General features: G+C 52.8%; 9 protein-coding genes across 9 annotated transcripts; 4 read left to right on the top strand and 5 right to left on the bottom strand.

Annotated features, from left to right (window-relative positions):
* Positions 1 to 498: 498 nt before the first annotated feature.
* On the top strand, positions 499 to 1,624 carry P152DRAFT_493249 (vesicular-fusion protein sec17; the record flags this gene model as incomplete). The annotated part of the gene is made up of 5 exons (XM_033682193.1): positions 499 to 531; positions 589 to 685; positions 741 to 767; positions 826 to 1,504; positions 1,556 to 1,624. The coding sequence occupies 5 exons, from the start codon at positions 499 to 501 to the stop codon at positions 1,596 to 1,598; spliced, it is 879 nt and encodes a 292-aa protein (XP_033531664.1). The 3' UTR covers positions 1,599 to 1,624.
* A 190-nt stretch (positions 1,625 to 1,814) lies between these two features.
* P152DRAFT_440610 (3-oxo-5-alpha-steroid 4-dehydrogenase) lies at positions 1,815 to 3,125 on the bottom strand (the record flags this gene model as incomplete). Its single annotated transcript, XM_033677669.1, has 2 exons — positions 2,649 to 3,125; positions 1,815 to 2,591 (listed from the first exon to the last, which is right to left on the bottom strand). The coding sequence occupies exons 1-2, from the start codon at positions 2,730 to 2,732 to the stop codon at positions 1,815 to 1,817; spliced, it is 861 nt and encodes a 286-aa protein (XP_033531663.1). The 5' UTR covers positions 2,733 to 3,125.
* A 367-nt stretch (positions 3,126 to 3,492) lies between these two features.
* Positions 3,493 to 5,633, top strand: P152DRAFT_137967 (uncharacterized protein). The gene is made up of 4 exons (XM_033673822.1): positions 3,493 to 4,099; positions 4,152 to 4,726; positions 4,774 to 4,944; positions 5,001 to 5,633. Exons 1-4 carry the CDS (start codon positions 3,919 to 3,921, stop codon positions 5,436 to 5,438), a joined length of 1,365 nt encoding a protein of 454 aa, XP_033531662.1. The 5' UTR covers positions 3,493 to 3,918; the 3' UTR covers positions 5,439 to 5,633.
* Positions 5,634 to 6,658: 1,025 nt separating this feature from the next.
* Positions 6,659 to 9,019, top strand: P152DRAFT_451414 (FAD-binding domain-containing protein; the record flags this gene model as incomplete). The annotated part of the gene is made up of 5 exons (XM_033678226.1): positions 6,659 to 6,996; positions 7,048 to 7,464; positions 7,515 to 7,715; positions 7,767 to 8,433; positions 8,486 to 9,019. 5 exons carry the CDS (start codon positions 6,659 to 6,661, stop codon positions 9,017 to 9,019), a joined length of 2,157 nt encoding a protein of 718 aa, XP_033531661.1.
* Positions 9,020 to 9,237: 218 nt separating this feature from the next.
* On the bottom strand, positions 9,238 to 10,460 carry P152DRAFT_401918 (dihydroceramide delta(4)-desaturas-like protein; the record flags this gene model as incomplete). The annotated part of the gene is made up of 2 exons (XM_033676631.1): positions 9,238 to 10,224; positions 10,275 to 10,460. The coding sequence occupies 2 exons, from the start codon at positions 10,458 to 10,460 to the stop codon at positions 9,238 to 9,240; spliced, it is 1,173 nt and encodes a 390-aa protein (XP_033531660.1).
* A 262-nt stretch (positions 10,461 to 10,722) lies between these two features.
* On the top strand, positions 10,723 to 12,646 carry P152DRAFT_460842 (WD40 repeat protein). Its single transcript, XM_033680003.1, has 8 exons — positions 10,723 to 10,749; positions 10,809 to 10,949; positions 11,005 to 11,041; positions 11,099 to 11,374; positions 11,443 to 11,609; positions 11,677 to 11,770; positions 11,836 to 12,022; positions 12,082 to 12,646. The coding sequence occupies exons 2-8, from the start codon at positions 10,947 to 10,949 to the stop codon at positions 12,263 to 12,265; spliced, it is 948 nt and encodes a 315-aa protein (XP_033531659.1). The 5' UTR covers positions 10,723 to 10,749; positions 10,809 to 10,946; the 3' UTR covers positions 12,266 to 12,646.
* On the bottom strand, positions 12,087 to 13,820 carry P152DRAFT_460841 (modification methylase HemK). The gene is made up of 2 exons (XM_033680002.1): positions 13,395 to 13,820; positions 12,087 to 13,338 (listed from the first exon to the last, which is right to left on the bottom strand). Exons 1-2 carry the CDS (start codon positions 13,697 to 13,699, stop codon positions 12,549 to 12,551), a joined length of 1,095 nt encoding a protein of 364 aa, XP_033531658.1. The 5' UTR covers positions 13,700 to 13,820; the 3' UTR covers positions 12,087 to 12,548.
* A 50-nt stretch (positions 13,821 to 13,870) lies between these two features.
* P152DRAFT_460840 (nucleotide-diphospho-sugar transferase) lies at positions 13,871 to 15,420 on the bottom strand. The gene has a single exon (XM_033680001.1). It carries the CDS (start codon positions 15,114 to 15,116, stop codon positions 13,998 to 14,000), a length of 1,119 nt encoding a protein of 372 aa, XP_033531657.1. The 5' UTR covers positions 15,117 to 15,420; the 3' UTR covers positions 13,871 to 13,997.
* A 757-nt stretch (positions 15,421 to 16,177) lies between these two features.
* P152DRAFT_508902 (NAD(P)-binding protein) lies at positions 16,178 to 17,312 on the bottom strand (the record flags this gene model as incomplete). Its single annotated transcript, XM_033682603.1, has 4 exons — positions 16,178 to 16,585; positions 16,639 to 16,817; positions 16,878 to 17,214; positions 17,271 to 17,312. The coding sequence occupies 4 exons, from the start codon at positions 17,310 to 17,312 to the stop codon at positions 16,178 to 16,180; spliced, it is 966 nt and encodes a 321-aa protein (XP_033531656.1).
* Positions 17,313 to 17,879: the final 567 nt, after the last annotated feature.

Genomic DNA, 17,879 nt, shown 5'->3' with positions numbered 1-17,879 from the left:
ACATTGGGAAGTGTACGGTAGCATTGGGATAATTTGTAACTGCGATATATTGGTAGTTACTTCGAAACCAGAGTCTACCTACCCGGCCTGATCGCAGGTTCGCCCATTAGAAACGAACAGGGGCCGTGGGCGCGCTCCAGTGGTTCGGTATCTGAAGGGCAGAATAGGGACACCATATATTATTCCATGCTCTTGTCTGCCGACGCTTCTAAACAATACGAAACGTGAGGAGGGACGATGAGTGTTGAGAGAAAGTAGAGTGAACAGAAGGTGAGATGAGGCTGGGAGAGGTTGAGCATAAAGTGGGGCATCCCTCCAACGTCACAGCTGCGGTGCTGTTCAGTTGTCCTGGAAGACGTGCCACATATCAAGTCTCCAGCTCCATCCACCAGCAGCCTGTTCCTAGATATCCTCATTTCGGACCATCCGCATATCCAACAACAAGTCGCCTACTTGCTGTATATCCTTCAATCGTCTTGACCCAAAGCCCCGCTCAATATGGGTGACGATCCCCGCGCCTTGCTTGCCAAGGTACGTCCGTGGCTGCAACCAGCAGGAAGGAGAGAGGCATCTGACATGTTTCAATAGGCAGATAAGGCTTTCGCGAGCTCAAGTGGCGGCTTCAGCCTATTCGGCGGCCGGACGGAGAAGCTCGAGAATGCCGTAGACCTCTACACGCAAGCAGGTATGTATCAACCGCCGCCCCACAATCCGCATCGAGTGACGGCTGACCTCTACAGCAAACGCCTACCGGCTACAAAAAAACGGTACAGTCCATCCCCACCATCTCTACTCCTGCATAGCTGACCCTTCCCCCTCTCACAGGCAAAGAAGCCGGCCTCCTCCTCGAAAAAGCCGCCTCCATCCAAGAGGAGAAACTGAACGAACCCGATGACGCCGCCCTCACCCGCTCCGAAGCCTCTAAAGCATACCGCAAAACTGACCCGGAAGATGCCGCCCGCTGCCTCGACCGCGCCATCAAGCACTACACCAGCCGCGGCAACTTCCGGCGCGCGGCGTCCATGCAGCAGACGCTCGCGGAGATCTACGAGGTGGACATCCAGGACGGGAAACGGGCGGGCGGCGCATACGAGGCGGCGGCGGGGTGGTTCGAGGAAGACAACGCGAGCGCGCTGGCGAACAAGTTGTATTTGAAGGCGGCGGATATCGCAGGGTTGGAGGGGGATTACTACAAGGCGATCGAGCACTACGAGCGGGTAGCGAAGAACTCGATCAATAATGATCTGATGCGGTTCTCGGTGAAGGATTACCTGCTGAAGGCGGGGATCTGCCATCTGGCCACGAACGATCTGGTGGGCGCGGGGAGGGCGGTGGAAGGGTATCCGGAGATGGATCCGAGCTTTGCGGGGACGCGGGAACATCAGTTGTTGACGGAGTTGTTGGAGGCTGTGAAGGATCAGGATACGGAGAAGTATGCGGATAAGTTGTGGCAGTTTGACCAGATGAGTAAGTTGAATTCGTGGAAGACGACGATGCTCTTGAGGTATGTGGTATTTGATCCGAAACTACTTTGGCACAGCTAACGAGATGATAGGGTCAAGAAGAACATTCAAGAGGAAGAAGACGACTTCTCATAGTCTCTTGTTGACGCTGATCTTGGTTTGAATGTAGCATGATTGGGCGTTTCGAGGGAGGCTTGAATGGGACCCTCCTTATCCCATCTGGAAGTTGTTATGTTAGATACGAGGTTTGGGCGAGTTGTACCGAGTTATACCGTTGACGAATTCATGTCATTGCTCATTGATACACTGCTGGACATGCGATGACGACGTTCTGTGCTCTCCAGGATCCTTTTATATCAACCCCGGAATAGCAGCCTTTCTGCCACCAATCTTCTCCTTACCGAACTTCGCGATATACCATCTCTTCCCACTGGTAGCGCGAGGCAGCATGGTAGTGATCTCATTGATCACAAATGTCCGCGCCGGGATACAGCCTACCCCTCCCATAACCCAATATCCCGTCCATTCGATCCACTCGCAGAGATAGTGCGCATACAGCACATAGCGAAACAACCCCTTCTCCGGCACCTGATAGACCTTCGACGAATCCGACGCTTTCCCTCGCGCCTTGTCATCCTCCTTCTTCCTCATCGCGACTCGTCGGATATCGCGCAACACGTCATCATGATAGATATTCCCGATCAACCCCGCAGCCCAGATCACCGTCCCCACCCCGACTTGTAGCGTCCTGCCATCCCAATAGCCCGCGTCGGTCGGCCCATACCCCGCCAACCAACCCCCAATCGACAACGCGTTCGCCATTTGGAAACCCGCCGCGAAGAACGCCACGAGCGGATGAATAGGGCTCATAGAAGGGTTGAGCACCAGCGGCGCGAGCAGCGCGCGATACACATAATGCGTGACGAACAGCCCGGTCATTAGCCAGTTTCCCCACGGCAAGGCCCCAATCCCCAGCTGCTTCGGCAACGCAAACATGATATACACGAGCGTCGAGAAGCCCGGCACTTCCATTAGGGTCCAGGCGACTTTACCGGGGATGTTGAAGCGCGAGGTGATGGAGGTTTTGCCCATGGGGTACCAGTCGGTGAGCCATTGGAGGCAGGTGAACTGAGGTCGGAGGGGTTAGCTATTGAGGCGTTAGGAGGGATGGGGAGATTGATGTACGAGAGGGAAAACGTAGCTAAATAGGTTCACTATCAGCTCCCAATTCTGCCGTGATGGGGGCAGCCATCCTTGGATTAGACTCATTCTTGCGGCGGTATATCGAGATAAGGGGGGTGACGCTGCTGTCTTTCAGGAACTTCCAACTTTCCAAGTCTTCCACGACAGGTATGAACGGTTCATATAATCTTTAAGACTTGAATTGAGCGAAAACGAGATACTCAGGTTTCCGTTGATCTCACAGAATATCAGGGAAAATAGTTTGTGGTTACAGAGGTGCAACATTTCACCAATTTTTGAGGTGTCGTCATCTTCAGTCCTGACTGGGCAGTCGCGATGTTGGCACATATCACCCCCCAGAACGGCAGGGGCGGCCCGGACTCCTTCCTGTCCAATCCGTTGGGTCTTCATCTCCACCATCAACTGTCAGCCATATTGTGACGCTTAACACAAGAATTGTCATCGAAAGACTTAAAACAGTCGAAGTCGTTAGTGATGAAATCATGATACATATTAGGTATATATTGGATCGACGTCGATATCTCTAAAGATGATCCCCCGATCGACCCTACTGCCTGGTCGAAGACCTCCGACCTTCTCCTTCAGGACTATCCACATCCGGGGTTAGGTTGCATTTGTGGCTTGGTTACCATCTCCCTGCAGACGCCTCGACAAATGGCATCGCATCATCTCGAGTCGCTGAAAAGCTCGCTACGAACATGCAGCTATTGGGCGTACGGCGCGTCGGCGCATAGAAGTCACAGACCAAGTCATGAGGCTGAAGTTGGGCAGTGTATCCCGTGAACCTCGAGCCTTTTCTTTCCCGCGTGTCTTTCGATTCTTGTTCGTCTTGCAATTGTGAAGATGTTTGGATGAATTGTGTTTCGAAGTGTCGTTTTTGGTTCGAGTCTTTTGAATGGACGACTATGTTTACAATGAGATATTCGAAGACAATCAGTTCTTCTCGCCGGGGGAAGGCCACAAGTCGCTAGAGATCTCTTATAATTCTGTATGAACCTTTGCCGCGTTTCTCTTATCCTTGTCTTTAATTTCGAAATGCTGAAACATCGAAATAGGTGGACAAGGAGCCATCAGTCGAGTATGGCGATGTCCGAGAGCGAGACATTGTCTCGTGGCTCTCGAGTGTAAGAGCGCTGTTCCAGTAAAGACCTCACAACTAACCAATCCCCAGGGAAACACCAAGGCGCCGCACGCATCGCTTAAATTACTGTGAGGGACATGTTTCTTCCCGAGCAATGAGATACCTAACACCATGGTTAGGATCTGCAGGCCTCGCGTTTTGGAGCAAAACATCTGCCCACTGCCAGTGTCTCGCCATACGTTTCTGGCGATCAGTAGGAAACTAGGACTTCCGCCGATCTTTTTGAGAGCGATATGCAGATTGATACCAATGTCTACACGTGGCAAGTCCACAAGCAACGCGGACCACGATGGTTTGTCTACTTCAGATTCTCCAAGTCTACTGCCCACACTAATTCCATACAGTCCTGATACTGCGAACCAATCTGAGCTTGAAGTGGCAATATGCCCTAGCTGTATGTTACGATGCTTCGAACAATCAGACGCTTGCAGTCCTCTTTGGTATGCAAGGTAGCGAGATTGAGGCCGTATCAGGATCATTGTGTAAAAGTCGAGTTCCAGTTGGGTCGTTGCCATTGTTGGTTCCATGTCTGCTTATGGATCTCGCCATGGACTATGTCGCGATCGACGCGGAGCAAAGACGGACAAGTCTAACGAGCATTCGATACGAAACTGGACTGCATGGATTTGATAGGAATCATTCGTTACCGCTCGGTCGTATAGACGACTCGCAAGATGATCTAGACTTGGATATCATCACGCAGAAGTTGACGAGTCTACAAGACGCCTGCGCTGGAATTCAGGCCGTGGTTAACACTCAGAATCGATACATTGCATGTCTCAAGGAGTATGGTTCGGTGACCCAGACCACAGACACACACGAGATACTGGTCCGTTTGGGGTATTTGTCCGATCTTCTTGACGGCATTCAGTCCAAGATCTCCTACACGGCCGAATCAACCCAAAGCCAAGTTCAGACAGTGAGTCTCCCACACGCATCGCTGTACTCGTCTCATAATCAGCGCAGATGTTTACCTTTATCGGACAAAAAGACATGAAGGAGCAGGCACGGGCGACGGAAGCGTCTCGAAGAATCGCAGACGACTCGCGTACGGTCGCGATATTGACGCGGCGGGATTCAACCGATATGCGGATCATTGCTGCCGTGACCCTGATCTTCCTCCCGGCGACATTCACCGCAGTATCGCCCTACCCGATCTCCTTTGAGTAATGACAATGCTAATGTCGAAATAGACCCTCTTCTCAACTACCTTCTTCGACTTCCTCCCCGGCGAATCCACCTCCCTCGTCTCCCCCTACATCTGGCTCTACTGGCTCGTCACCACCATTCTCACAGTCATCGTCCTCAGCTCCTGGGCGCTCCTTTCCCGCGTCCAAAAACGCAAGATCGCCGCCGCCGTCCGCCGCGAGTCGCAGCGCGAACTCGAACTGTCCAAGCGGTATGGCCCCGCAGCGAGCGACGCGATTCAGCAGCAGTGGGAACGCGCAGGGCAGTTCGAGCTGCGGGAACGCGCCCGTGGGTATCTCGGGAGTTTCATGGTGATCGACGATGCGGCGAGGATAGCGCCGGGGATTCATCCGACGTCAACGCAGGGGAGTAAGTTGGCTGGGTTTAAGAGGCCGGACCGGATTGAGACGAGGGATTTGTCACCGACGAGGAGCGGTTGGTGAGTGCTAATGGGATGCAGTCGTTTATTGAGATGGATCTTTGGACGAATATACGATGAATACATTTTATGCACGCCTAGGATTAGTTGTAGATTATTTGCTCATCCCATATTGAACATGGGAAATATAAAGTCCCGTCCGTAATCATGTGTCGGGTGAGTGCCGTCAGTAATGAAGAGCGCCATGACCCTGTCCTCTGGAACTCCTCCTGTTACGAACCCTGCACCATCAACGACAGCTATATGCTAATACATATCCACATCTAGGGTTGGACAACTTTCCATGTCTCATTTATTTTGCTTTTGTTTCCCCAGACGTTCATCACATGCGGGATTGGGCTTGGGATAACCGAAGAACTCGATCGCCGTCTTGGCTCGGTTCTTAGTACCAGCAGCATAACGTCAAGTACCTACCGACGCGATTCATCCATTGCTGGCGGTTCAAACCCATTGAGGCACGGAACGTCGACGAACTCCCTATTATGGATGAGAGATATGCCCGGAAATATACCTGAACGCCTTGTGGACGACTTGATGATGCGCGCTCCAAAGCACTCTTTCCACGACCTCGAAGAACAAAGATACATGTATCTACCTTTCATTCATTGTTCATCATGTCCTCGTAAGTCGTAAGCCATTTCCATATTTCCATGCCAAGGTGTCAGGAAAATTCGCATTCGCGAAACCTCACGAATTCACGCGCGTCGAACGGCTTTAGAGAACCACGGCCAAAACCGATCCGCACACGACACAGTTCCGTGAGCATCAGGGTTAATCCAGCTCTACCCCCGCCGTGCACAAAGCCTTGAGCCCTTTCGGCTCAATCAAGAGATGCAAGCCTCGTATGGCTCGGAATACCCTCCACATCCTTGGAGAAAGTCTTGTCGCACTCTGTTTGGTCTGCCAAGCTCTTTCTACTACTCGGCATATTTACTCGATACTATGTCTCGTGGCGGATGATACCCCGTCGCGCTGCCTGGAGGCATCTTTTCAATCTAATGAGAATCTATTTTATTTTTATGCAGAGTCTTGGAGTATGTTTGGATATGGCGATGAGGTACGAGAATATGGTATTGCAATATGATGGTGCCAGATGATCGAGGGCCATGGCGAGGACGGAAATACTCCGTGGTCGCTTTATATCATTCCATGGGACGGCAGTTATGATGCCTTTCGGTCCCTTTGTCTTTCTAACTTCACTCATTTTTCCTTCAAGTCGCCGAGATGAAGGGTGTCACGTCGCTCCTTTCCTTCGTCCTGTACGCAGGACTATGTATTGCGGATCCGGCTCCTATGCCGCCGATCCCCGACAAAGTCCTGACGCCTAATTCATCTAATGCCCCAGCGGGCTGCAAACTCCTGGCATCCGATGCCGGGTTCCCATCGAACGAGACCGTCAAGGCCGCGTTGCCGAATGCGATTTTCAAGCAATGGGGTACCAAAGGCCCGGATTGGGTGGTGCAGGCGAAGACGGTGCAGGATGTCCAGGCGGGAGTGAACTTTTCTGCGCAGCATAATGTTCGGTTGACGGTCATTACGAAGGGTCATGATTTCATGGCAAGGTAATGTTGAAATCTCTATAGGGTGACTAGGTAGCGACTAACACCATGCAGAGCCGACGCTCGTTCTGGACTGCGGATAGACATGAGCCAGTTCAATGAAAACACGGTCTTCGCCACCAGCTGGAAATGTGGTGATGTCCTCACTCCTGGGGCGTCTGTAAACAAGATCACTCCAGTGCCCGGCGAGCAAGCCGTCGCTCGTGTCTCCGCGAGCATGTATCATGAGAAATTCTATGAGGAGGCTTCCCAAAGTGGTCTATTCACTATGGGCGCTCAACACGGCGGTGTAAGCACTATCGGCGGTTGGGCTCAGGGAGGCGGCCACAACCCTTTCTCTCGCGAGTACGGCATGATGGTCGACCAGATTCTGGAGTTCGAGGTCGTCACTGCGGATGGCAAGTTCCAGAAGGTGTCGGAGTGCAACAACCCGGAGCTATTTTGGGCACTTCGAGGGGGTGGTGGTTCAACGTACGCACTTTCGGACGCGGGAATCAGAGGATTTGCTGACGACTGCGTAGATTCGGTGTCGTTACTGCCGCCACTGTCAAAGTCTATCCGACCATCCCAATAGGAGTCGCCCGCTTTTTCGTCAACTCGACGACTCCGAAGCTGTGGGATGCCGTTGCCTATTTCTTGCAGCAGGGGCCGACTGTCCGCGATCAATACGGGGCGCAAGGCTACTTTTATGTGTACCACAACGCATTCGAGTCGGTATTGCAGTAAGTCGCGTATCTCCTGAACCTGCATCATTCGCTAAATCCCTTTCGCAGTTTCCCAGCCCAGTACGCCACCGAAGCAAACATGAAGGCTGGCTTCGAACCCCTGAAGGCCAAGATGGATGAGCTTGCCGGCGCAACTGCCCAGCCCATCAAGTACTACACTTACAAGACGTACAAGGACTGGTATGCCGCTGAGCAAGGCAACCACGACATGGAGCACTCTGGCACCAAGTGGTTGTCCTGGTATGATGGCTCCGACGGTTCGGCTCCCGGCCAAGCCGAAGCCATGGAGAACCCATTGAAGATCATTCCATGGGCGATCAAGAACCCACAGACCCCAGCAAAACGATCTATTTGGCCTCGTTATCACGCCAAACGCGACGAGGTGGTTCCAGGGAAGGCCATGCGTCCTATGTCCCGCACATACCTCGACTCGCGGCTTCTGACGGCGCAGCATGTCAGATCTGTGTCGCAGGATCAACTGGCTAAGATTATGAACAACACCCTTCCTGGTATCACGAATAACCACATTCGAGGGTTTTTGCTAGGAGGCAATATTCAGGCGAAGCCTGCGGCGAATGCGATGGGATTGAACCCTGCTTGGCGAACCATGACCTACCATATCATCGTCAACGCTGTCCCTGGTGATATTCGACATGACTACGACGTCTCGGCAATGAAGACAGCCTTCCCTACAGCTGGCGCATATCTCAATGAGGTGATCAGAATCTATCACCATGTCCCTACTAACAACTCGCTAACCATCCCAGGCCTCCCCTGATTCTCCCGACTGGAAGCGCGCCTACTTCGGCTCCAACTACGCCCGCCTCGAGCAACTCAAGAAGAAATACGACCCCAAGAACGTCCTCTGGTGCTCCCCCTGCGTCGGTGCCGATTTCCTTTCCTATGACGACGAACGCATCTGCCCCGCGCGCGTCACTATCGGCCAGCGTCCTCCACCATCCACCCTTCCCAACAAGGATAGCCTCACGGGCATCGCGAGCCTACCGAGCGTCCCGGGGATCGCCAATCCGCTCATGCCGTATATCCAGCAGTACTTGACGAATGGCGTCATCCCGGACCCCATCCCGGATTTCAGTGGCGGCTCGGGTGGTCATCATGGTGAGGAAGAGGGTGAGATGCCGGGAGGACATGATCACGGCGCCCCAGTTGAGACCACTTCAGCGGCCGGTGGACACGACCACGGCGCCCCGGTTGCGACCACTGCCGTGTTGCCACCAACAACCACTGCGGCAGGTGAACACGGCCATGAGGATACGTCCGGTGATCATGCGCACGGCTAAAAAGCCCGCAAGGTTCAGGCCGTGATGGTAGAAAGCTGACCAAAATTGCAATGTATGCGTCCATGAGATGGAATTTGATTTTGATGTCCACCTGCGACCTATTTACAACGGTGGAAAATCCAACCAACGCCTGCCCAAGTGATCTACATAAATCCCATTCCTCCAAATGACATCCCGACTCGTCATTGAGATACGCCAACCCAAGGCCACATAACCCGTTATTTCACACCCGGAATGTGTCCCCCCTTCGTCTCGTTCGCCCCCAATTCATCCTCCCTCCACGACCCACCACCACCCACCTTCCGGCCACCCTCCGCCCTCTTCACCCGACACCACATCCCCACCTCCTTATCTAAGACGAACTGCCACAGCACGTAAGTCCAGCTCTTATGTTGCGGCAAGTCCACGTAGAACTCCTTCGCCATCTCGTATAGCTTGGGGAGACGCGTCCATGGGACGGCGGGGAAGTCGTGGTGCTCGTTGTGGAGCCCGACGTTGTACGTGAGGAAGTTTAGCACGCCGTAATAGGAGTACGTCTCTGGCACCGGCGCGTCTGCCGCTGCAGATCCGGGTGCGGGATTTGAGAGGCGTTTGAAGACGTAGTGCTCCGCAATGAAGTGTCCAGCGCACGGGTGTAGGCTCCCCGCGAGGAAGGAGCTGAGAATCAGGTATGCTAGCGCGCGGGCTCCACAAGTCCGCACGAGGATGTAGTCAAATACCACCTGTACCAAAATATTCAGAGCATGGATCTTCGTGAACGGTAGCTGATAGATGAACATCGGCCGGAGCGCATAGAAGAGGATCTGGCAGGTACAGAAGAACGCTTTTCCGAGCACCGAGTCCAGGAAGATCGCCTCGAACGCGGTGGGAAGATCAACATCGACGCCGTCGACGCCCAGCGACTTGTGGTGCGTGAGGTGGTAAGGACGGAACGATGCGCTATACGGGATACCGATCGGGAGGTTGGCAAAGATGGCGAGGAGGCGGTTGGCGAGCGGGGAGCGGAAGGCGAGATTGTGGGATATTTCGTGGATGGCGAGGAAGAGGTTCTGGTTGGCGGTAGCGCCGACGAGGTAGGCGGTGAGGAAGAAGGGCCAGGAGAGGAAGGGGGTCGCTCGGAGGAGATAAGCGCAGAGGATCTGGAGGGATACGACAAAAAGTACGACGTATTTGGTGAGTGGCTCTGGCCCGCAGAGCTTGGTGACCTGCAGAAGGGTCAGTATCAGAGTTAAATTCCAAAACAATGGTATCTGACCTCTGGATGAGCTTTGATTATAGCCCGTCTTCTCGTCATGTGCGGTTCTTCTGTATATGTCCAAAAGAAGTCTTCCTTTCCAGGCTCCCGTCGGATGGTATCGTCTGGTGGCGACTCAAGAATCGGTCGTGATTTCCTCGTCCTTGGCTTTGCTACCGTTGCAGTAGCGACTGTAGATACAGACATGGTGTCTTATGCCTAAACGAACGATCAATGGCACAGAGGAAATGATGGACGGATGTTTAGAGGAGTGGGATGGGGGGAGATTATGGCTTATGCAGGTCGTGGAGACTCACAGGGGCTGGGGCCACTGCAAGGCCACGAGGCGGTAAGGCCACCATCTGCCCACCATCGAACGATCACGTGTGCGCAACCGATCTGCCAGCCTGGATGGTGCCTCAGTCTACAAGGCATCAATACATGGCTCCGAAATTCATGACGACAACCATAATGGTCTGAAGCATGTCAACAAAAAGTAAGTTAAAATCTCAATAATAATAAAATTATATGGATGAAAAGTGACGAATTACGCAGCTACGGACTTATGAGTCTTGAGTTTAACCTGAGCTATTAACAACGCTCGCGGGAAGAGAACAGGAGACATCCTGACAACTTCAATTCATTGTGATATTGGGCTGCTAAAGAGCTTGGGAACGCTGCTACGCTTCCAAGATGGTACTGACAGACATCTTCAATTTGATTAAGAACAAAGTTCTAACATTTCATCTAGTCGAAACAATATCTAACGACTCACACAATCGACAATGGCAAGTTGCACACCGTTCATATCATATCACCCTAGGCGGCAGTTAACCATCGACCAGCTCATCCAACGGATATCTTCGCTCTTGCCACCACCGCAGGACATATCCTCTCCGCATCTGGCTCATCTAGCATCCAAGTCCACGCCGTCACCGCCAACGCCAACGCCGGCGAGTTCCCCCTCGTGCAAACGCTCAATGGCGTGCACAAGCTCGGCTGCCATCATCTCTGCACGTCCGCCAACGGACGAAGAGCCGCAAGCGCCGGGTTCGGAGGCGAAGTGATTGTGTGGGAGCTCCAGGAGGATGGGCAGTGGACGAAGCTGAGGGCGGTCTCTGGTGAGTTTCTGATCACTGGTTGAGGAGCATTATGATAAGAGCTATGGGAAGCTAATCGGATCATCTAGGCAAGGCGAAGGCGGGAGAAATCTGGGCGATTGCGTTGAGTGAAGATGGCAAGTTTCTTGCGAGTAGCTCATATAATGGGTCGATCAACGTGTGGAGTGTTGATGAGGAGGCTGATAAAGAGCGGGAATACGAGACGAAAGGAAGCTTTGGCATGAGCGTCGATCTTGTAAGTTCTCAGATCTTCTATTCATGGATAGATTTCGCTTTAGATGATGGCTTATCCTATCGCCCAGTCAAGCGACGGTAAATGGACCGCATCAGGTCATGAGAATGGTGGAGTCTATATCTTCAACAATGAGTCCTCTCGAATGGCACACTCATTGCAAGGTAAGCTGCTATGTGCTCGCGGGTTTTCCCCAAAATATGGTTCACATCCAGCTGACTGTAATCAGGACTCATCAAACCCGTCCGCGCCGTCGCCTTCTCGCCCGGCGGAAAACTCCTCGCAGCAGCAGGCGACAGCAAGATCATCGGTCTCTACGACGTAGTTTCAGGCGAACAGGTAGCGATCCTATCTGGCCACAGCGCATGGATAACATCATTATCATGGAATGCTACTGGGGAGTACCTCTTAAGCGGGTAAGCCCGTTCAGCTCTCCACCCAGTTGGGAACATTGACGAAGCTGACTGCGCGACAGCGCGTTTGATGGAAAGTCGAAAGTCTGGTCTGTCCCCACGAGAGCCTGCGTGGCGACGCATGCCGAATCGGATAAGACGATCTGGAGCACGAGGTGGCTGCCGAAGAGTGGGAAGAGCGAGATGTTCGCGGTGGCGGGGGCAGCGAAAAGCATTTCGATTTACCGTGAGGCATCTGGAGGGTAGGGGCGAGTGTCTAGCTTTGTGAGCTTGGACTAGCCAATATCTCTTGGTCAGAATGGGTTCCTCCTGAATCAATGGTCGTCATGGCATCACCTTAATGCTCGGGGACGAACCCGGAAGGCCGAGGGGTCGCAGTGGTGAGAGGAAACGGGTCCGGGTGTAAGGGACAGCGTCATGTGTCATAGACTCAGCATGTTATGCCGCAACCAGTAGAATGGAAGGACCCTGATTCTCAGGGCCGCACCGCACCATCTCCCCGACTCCCACACTCTTCACGAGCAGCCCCCTAAAATCTACTGCAAAACACCGCCCTCCCCTCACCACTCCCACGAACAACTATCCCGCTCCCATCATCCACCGCACCTCCATCATGACGCAACTCATCCTTCCATACCTCCACCCTCCCCAATCCCTGCCCTCTACACATCCCCGCTACCCTCCTCGCCTGCGCCATATCCCCCACCTCCACCAACAACGCCTTCGCACCAGAGATCCGCGCAATATGCGCGATACGAGGGTAGAACGCATCCTCCGGCTCGAGGCCATCAAGCGCGGAGGAGGGGATGCTGGCGACCAGTTCCTGAAGCCAGGAATTAGAGATGGGCTTCGTAGTCAATGAGGGGACGAGAGCAAGGCGCGGCTCGAAGTGACGGACAGATCGGTCGAGTTTGAAGGTGTAGTCGGCGCGGGAGATGTAGGGGGGGTTGGAGATGATGATGTCCCATGCGCGCTGTTTAGAGAGGATGTCCGCGTCGCGCATTATATCTGCCCTCTCAAATACCACAGGGGAGTGGGTTGAAGGATCTGGATTTTCCCTGCTGGACTTGATACCCCGGACGTGGTCTAGGTTTTTCTTCGCAAGGGAAATGGCATGCGGGGAGATATCGACGCCCAGGACCTGCAGTTGGACGTCCGCGGATTTAGCAGCGGCGCGGAGTTCATGCTCGAATAGCAAGGGAATGCATCCGGAACCAGTACAGAGATCCAGGACTCGTAAGGTACTACCGAATTCTTGCTTTAGACCACGGGATTTCAATATGCTGATCAAGTGGGAGACAATGGTGGCCGTCTCAGGTCTGTTCCTCATTAGCAAAGCAACACTTCATTCATTCATGAGACGCCAAATACCTACCGTGGAATCAACACCCCCTCCCGACACCTCAGCTCCAAATCCCCGAAATATTCCGTCCCTAACAAATACTGCAACGGCACGCCCCTCCTTCTCTTTCGGCACAGCCCCTCCAGCAAGCCATCTCGCTCTTCCCTCGCGCGTCGCTCACCGCAGTTCGATCGCAGCACTTTGCTTTCTGCGTGTTCGGTAAGCCAGCGGAATTCGTTGATGGCGGACGGCAGATCACGGCAGGTGCGAAGGAGGGAGGGAAGCATGGGGTGGGTGGCGTGGGCGGAGCGGAGGAGGGGGGGGCGAAGACGGGGCATTTGCCATTGGGGGATGGGGATGGGGATGGGTTAATGGGAAAGGGCCATGACTTATTAAAGCAATAAGGAAGGAGCGGAAATTATACCCGGAATTGGGGAAGGTGTTGTGATCAGATGGGTGATATTCGAATTAGTTACGGATTCAAGACCAAAGAAGCGCAAGTAATTAATGGTTTAGTCACGTGTGTACAGTCCGGATATATTTTGTGGCAATTAGATACAAGAAAGCTACTATACACAGAACAGCATCAAACATATACATGTCTCATATCTAGAATGAACCCTTCCAGCCCCGCCCCTAACTCACCGCGCCATCCTTCTCCCGCGCCTCCTTAAACGCGGGGCTATTAAAGTAATCCACCATCTCCTCCCACCCCTTATCCCACACTCCCATCAGCCACGACGGCAAATCCGAGAACGCCCACAGCTTCTCATGCACCACCATGATCTGCCCCTTGTCGTCCTCGGTCGGGAAGTACCCGTTGAACTTGCGCGGGAGAAACGCCACGGGGAACGCCCCGTCCTCGGCGAACATCCACTTGAAAAACGACTGCTCCGCGGCCGTGTTGTCGTACTCATCCACCTTGACGTAGTTCCGGATCAAACGCCGATGCATGGCGGGGTTGGGGCGCACGACGACGAAGCCGCCGTTGATCCCCCCGCCCATATTCATGACGCCCATGAACGTGTAGTCGCAGAGCTCGTCCTTCTCTTTCAGGTCGTCGGCGTTGAGCTTCGCCGGGTCACATTTCTGCTCTATGATCTCGTCGAAGACGGAGTCGATGTTCTCGAGAGGGAAGGCATCGGAGTCCATGTATGCGATGGTGGAGTACTGCGTCTGGTTGAAGAAATGAAGTTTGGAGAACTGGTCGCGCCAGCGGCCCCAGACGCCGGGGATGTGAGGTTCCCATGGGAGGAGTCCGAGTTCTTGGATGACAGCGCCTGCGCCGGCGAGGATGTCGCGCTGTTCTTGAGTAATGAACGGGGCGACGAAGACGGTGAAGGGGCGGGATTTAGAAGCGATAGAAGGGGACCAGAGGTTGCGGTAGACGAGGTTCAGGGTGGCGGCGAAGTAGGGATCGTAGATGGACGCGTTCGGGGTGCAAAGGAAGGTGGCGAAGGTTTGCTGCTGCGTGTCCGGCACATAGTTATGCGGTTTATATTTGGTGTATTCCTTCAGGTCGAAGTTGGGTTGGCGAAGCGTGGCCAGATCCTCCTGGAACATGAACTTCGTCTCGATGAATTCTTCGCCCGCCGTTGGCGATGGAGCAGGCGCTGGCACTGGCTTCTGGATGATCGTGTAGCCGTGATATGGTGCGGATTGGTGGAGAACGACCAGGAGGACGAGGAAGAAAAAGCTTAGGATACAGATTAAACGCGAGCGAGCGGATAATGCCCTGGGGACAGGGAACGACATGTTCAGACAAGATCGAAGGAGGGATTCTGGGACATAGAGTTTATCTGACCATGCGCTGCGCGCGAGAAGATGCTCGAAGAGAGGCCACGAAGGACGGTCGGATTCCTAAGAGACTACCAACAGGATCGCAAGGTCGAAACATTCATATTCAAAAAGCGCGAGGAAAGGAGTGTGAACAGGAGTTCGTGGTTCCAGGCTCTCCGCAACGATTTGCAGTCGGGATGGAAGGGCGAGGGGAAGTTAGATTAATTTAAATAAATTGCAAGTCAATGATGGCGTCTGTGAGGATTAGGGAACAGATGAGGAACCGAGGATTGGCTTTGTTGGGCCTGGGGGTGGAGAGGTACAGTGTGAAGTGGCCCCTGAGTCGTTACTGCGCCACATGGAACTGTCCATCCTCGAGCACCCCCGCGACCCCCCGGACCCCAGGGGTCGAACTGTGGCTTGAAGTGATGTCTCCACCAATGACCAACGTCCCTCAATCAACTAGGGTTGCTATCACATGCAATCTCTCCTCTGCTGTCTATCCTAGTAACTAGTTCCTACTCTACTCAGGATCAACAATTCATGACGTATGATAAAATAAAAAGTTATAGCTTGACTCCTTAGTCAATTGAAGCGAACCGTGGAAAGAACTGGCTGTATACTATGGAGGTATAATTATTACTAATGGCAACGTACAAGCATTCGCCGAGATGGCCGTCCATCACAGGCCCCGTATCAGATCCTTGTCGTCGCGGTTTCAAGATCGTCAGTCTTACCAGCGATCAGGAACAGGGAACAATGTTCGGTAGTAACACGGTGTTTGCAAGATATAAATTGGAAACTAGCCCCTCCTCGTTTCAAATCGCATTGAGTCCAGTGGCGTGTCTACTCACTTCATGCGGCGTAGACGGTGTACCTCAGTGTGCGATACGGGATTCAAGGCCAAGGCATCATGTGGCAGGGTGTAAAGCATCCATGTAGCAATGTCTTTGGAGTTGTTTGTATTCGAAGATAGGGAATATATTCCAAATTACATTTTCTCTGGCTGAAAGAAACATCGCCGCTCCTACAATTCACTAAGGATAGGTAAAAGTCTTGGAACGCTCGATCCCAGCCTTCGTAGCTTCATCGAGGTCTTCCTTTGGCAGTCCCAGCAAGCTGTTCACCGTGTCTTTGTCAAACACGCCAGCATCATCGGGATAGAAGATTCGGGTATACATCATCTTGGCAAAGCCATTCCAATCGCCTCCTTCCATCTCTCTGACAGCAGTAGCGTACCGCTCCTGCGACACCTCTTTTGTGATTGTCCAGTCCTCTCGCTTGGTACCCGTGACGCGGAGCACAGATTCCAGCATATCTTTCTGATTGATGTAGAAGGAGTCGGCGCAGATGGCAGTGTTCTTAAAGTGCTCAAGGCAGGCTTCTGGATTCGAGCCTTCGGGCTTGATGGGCAGACTGAGAAGAGCAGCGACTGTCCGGCCAACCTGTTTGATGTTAATCGTTTTCTAAGACAAGTAGCCGACGATTGCACGCGTACCTGTGGCCACGTGGAGGTCGAGATCTTGGCCTCTCCTTCATCGATGAGCGTGACGGATCGATTAACAATGTCGAATGCAAATGCCGAAGGAATGGCCAAGCTCCACTCGTACCAAACGCCAGTCGCCACTGCGATGTATGAACTTTTCCCCAGGTCTTTTATAGCCTTACGATTGACATCTATAGTCCAATGATCAGTCGTCAGTGCATATATGGGGGATTTATAGTAGGAGCGCTCACCCTTTGCCTCGAAAACAGGTACATCTTTGACCAACTCCTTATGGGTGTTGTCTAATCCCCATTCGTTCGGGAGGATCCATTTTACACCGGCATCACCAGCGGCATTGATGAGTTGCAAGCATGTCTCTTTCGGGACCTGGACAGCGAGGGTTATGATAAGCAGATCTTGGCCTCGGAGTGCGTCCACGATGGTCTCCGGCTTATTGTAGTCGACTGTTTTTGAAATCACTCCTGCCGGAAGCCGGCTCTGGCTGCCAGTGCGGGTGATGCCCGTGACAATGTGCTTTCCGGTCTTAACTAGTGCTTCAGAGATGAAGGTACCGACGTGGCCACCCGCCTACGCTCGTTAACTTATTGGTTGTGGTGGAAGATGTGGATAGTAATGTCACTCACACCAACGATGGCAACGTTTCTGATGCGGTTTGAAGCTGCCATTGCGGAAGAATGATCAAAGGTATAGATATTTGTTTACAGACGGACTTCGAGAAGAAACAGGGCAGAATTCTTTAAATGAGAAGAGATACAGACTGAACGTCTTGCTTGCCATCATATACTTCACCCATACCTCACACCCTGGACTACTAGCGCGTTTAAGCTCGAGCGATCCTCCGTTAAAACGTTGCATTCAGTATAACGACGAACGTAAAAGCCGATAAACCCGAAGTCGGACTTCGGTGCAACGATGAATATGCGGCTAATTACGCCTACTATTAGTAAACCTTTTCGGAGACTGCGTGGAAGTCAAAAGGGGAGATGTCGGAGATAATGGCTCGGCCTCCTCCCAAGACCGAACGCGGGTCCAAATTGGGAGGTATTTTTCTATAGCTGTAATTGAAATTGTGGATAGAGTGGCTTAAACATTGCCTTCTGCAATTATCAAGACGTTTCCTCCGGGTTAATTTGAAGGCGTTTTGCAGCCTTTTGTTCCCTCTCCCTAGCTGCCTCCTGAGCCGCAACAATCTGGTCAATCTGAACAAATCGTTCGTTCAGATTGGGCTGAAC

The sequence above is a fragment of the Eremomyces bilateralis genome (genome assembly GCF_010015585.1).
Source record: "Eremomyces bilateralis CBS 781.70 unplaced genomic scaffold P152scaffold_20, whole genome shotgun sequence".
In the NCBI taxonomy this organism is placed as follows: domain Eukaryota; kingdom Fungi; phylum Ascomycota; class Dothideomycetes; order Eremomycetales; family Eremomycetaceae; genus Eremomyces; species Eremomyces bilateralis.
The sequence above is the reverse complement of the archived record's forward strand: the minus strand, read 5'-3'. Positions and strand labels throughout refer to the sequence as shown.

Coding starts and splice junctions, on each gene's coding strand:
- P152DRAFT_137967 (XM_033673822.1), top strand. CDS start 3,919: ATGGTTAGGATCTGCAGGCCTCGCGTTTTGGAGCAAAACATCTGCCCA. Junction 4,100..4,151: donor AAGCAACGCGGACCACGATG/GTTTGTCTACTT, acceptor AATTCCATACAG/TCCTGATACTGCGAACCAAT. Junction 4,945..5,000: donor TCCTCCCGGCGACATTCACC/GCAGTATCGCCC, acceptor ATGTCGAAATAG/ACCCTCTTCTCAACTACCTT.
- P152DRAFT_460842 (XM_033680003.1), top strand. Junction 11,042..11,098: donor GACTCACACAATCGACAATG/GCAAGTTGCACA, acceptor ACCATCGACCAG/CTCATCCAACGGATATCTTC. Junction 11,771..11,835: donor AATGGCACACTCATTGCAAG/GTAAGCTGCTAT, acceptor GACTGTAATCAG/GACTCATCAAACCCGTCCGC.
- P152DRAFT_460841 (XM_033680002.1), bottom strand. CDS start 13,699: ATGCCCCGTCTTCGCCCCCCCCTCCTCCGCTCCGCCCACGCCACCCAC. Junction 13,339..13,394: donor GAGGGGGTGTTGATTCCACG/GTAGGTATTTGG, acceptor AATGAGGAACAG/ACCTGAGACGGCCACCATTG.
- P152DRAFT_460840 (XM_033680001.1), bottom strand. CDS start 15,116: ATGTCGTTCCCTGTCCCCAGGGCATTATCCGCTCGCTCGCGTTTAATC.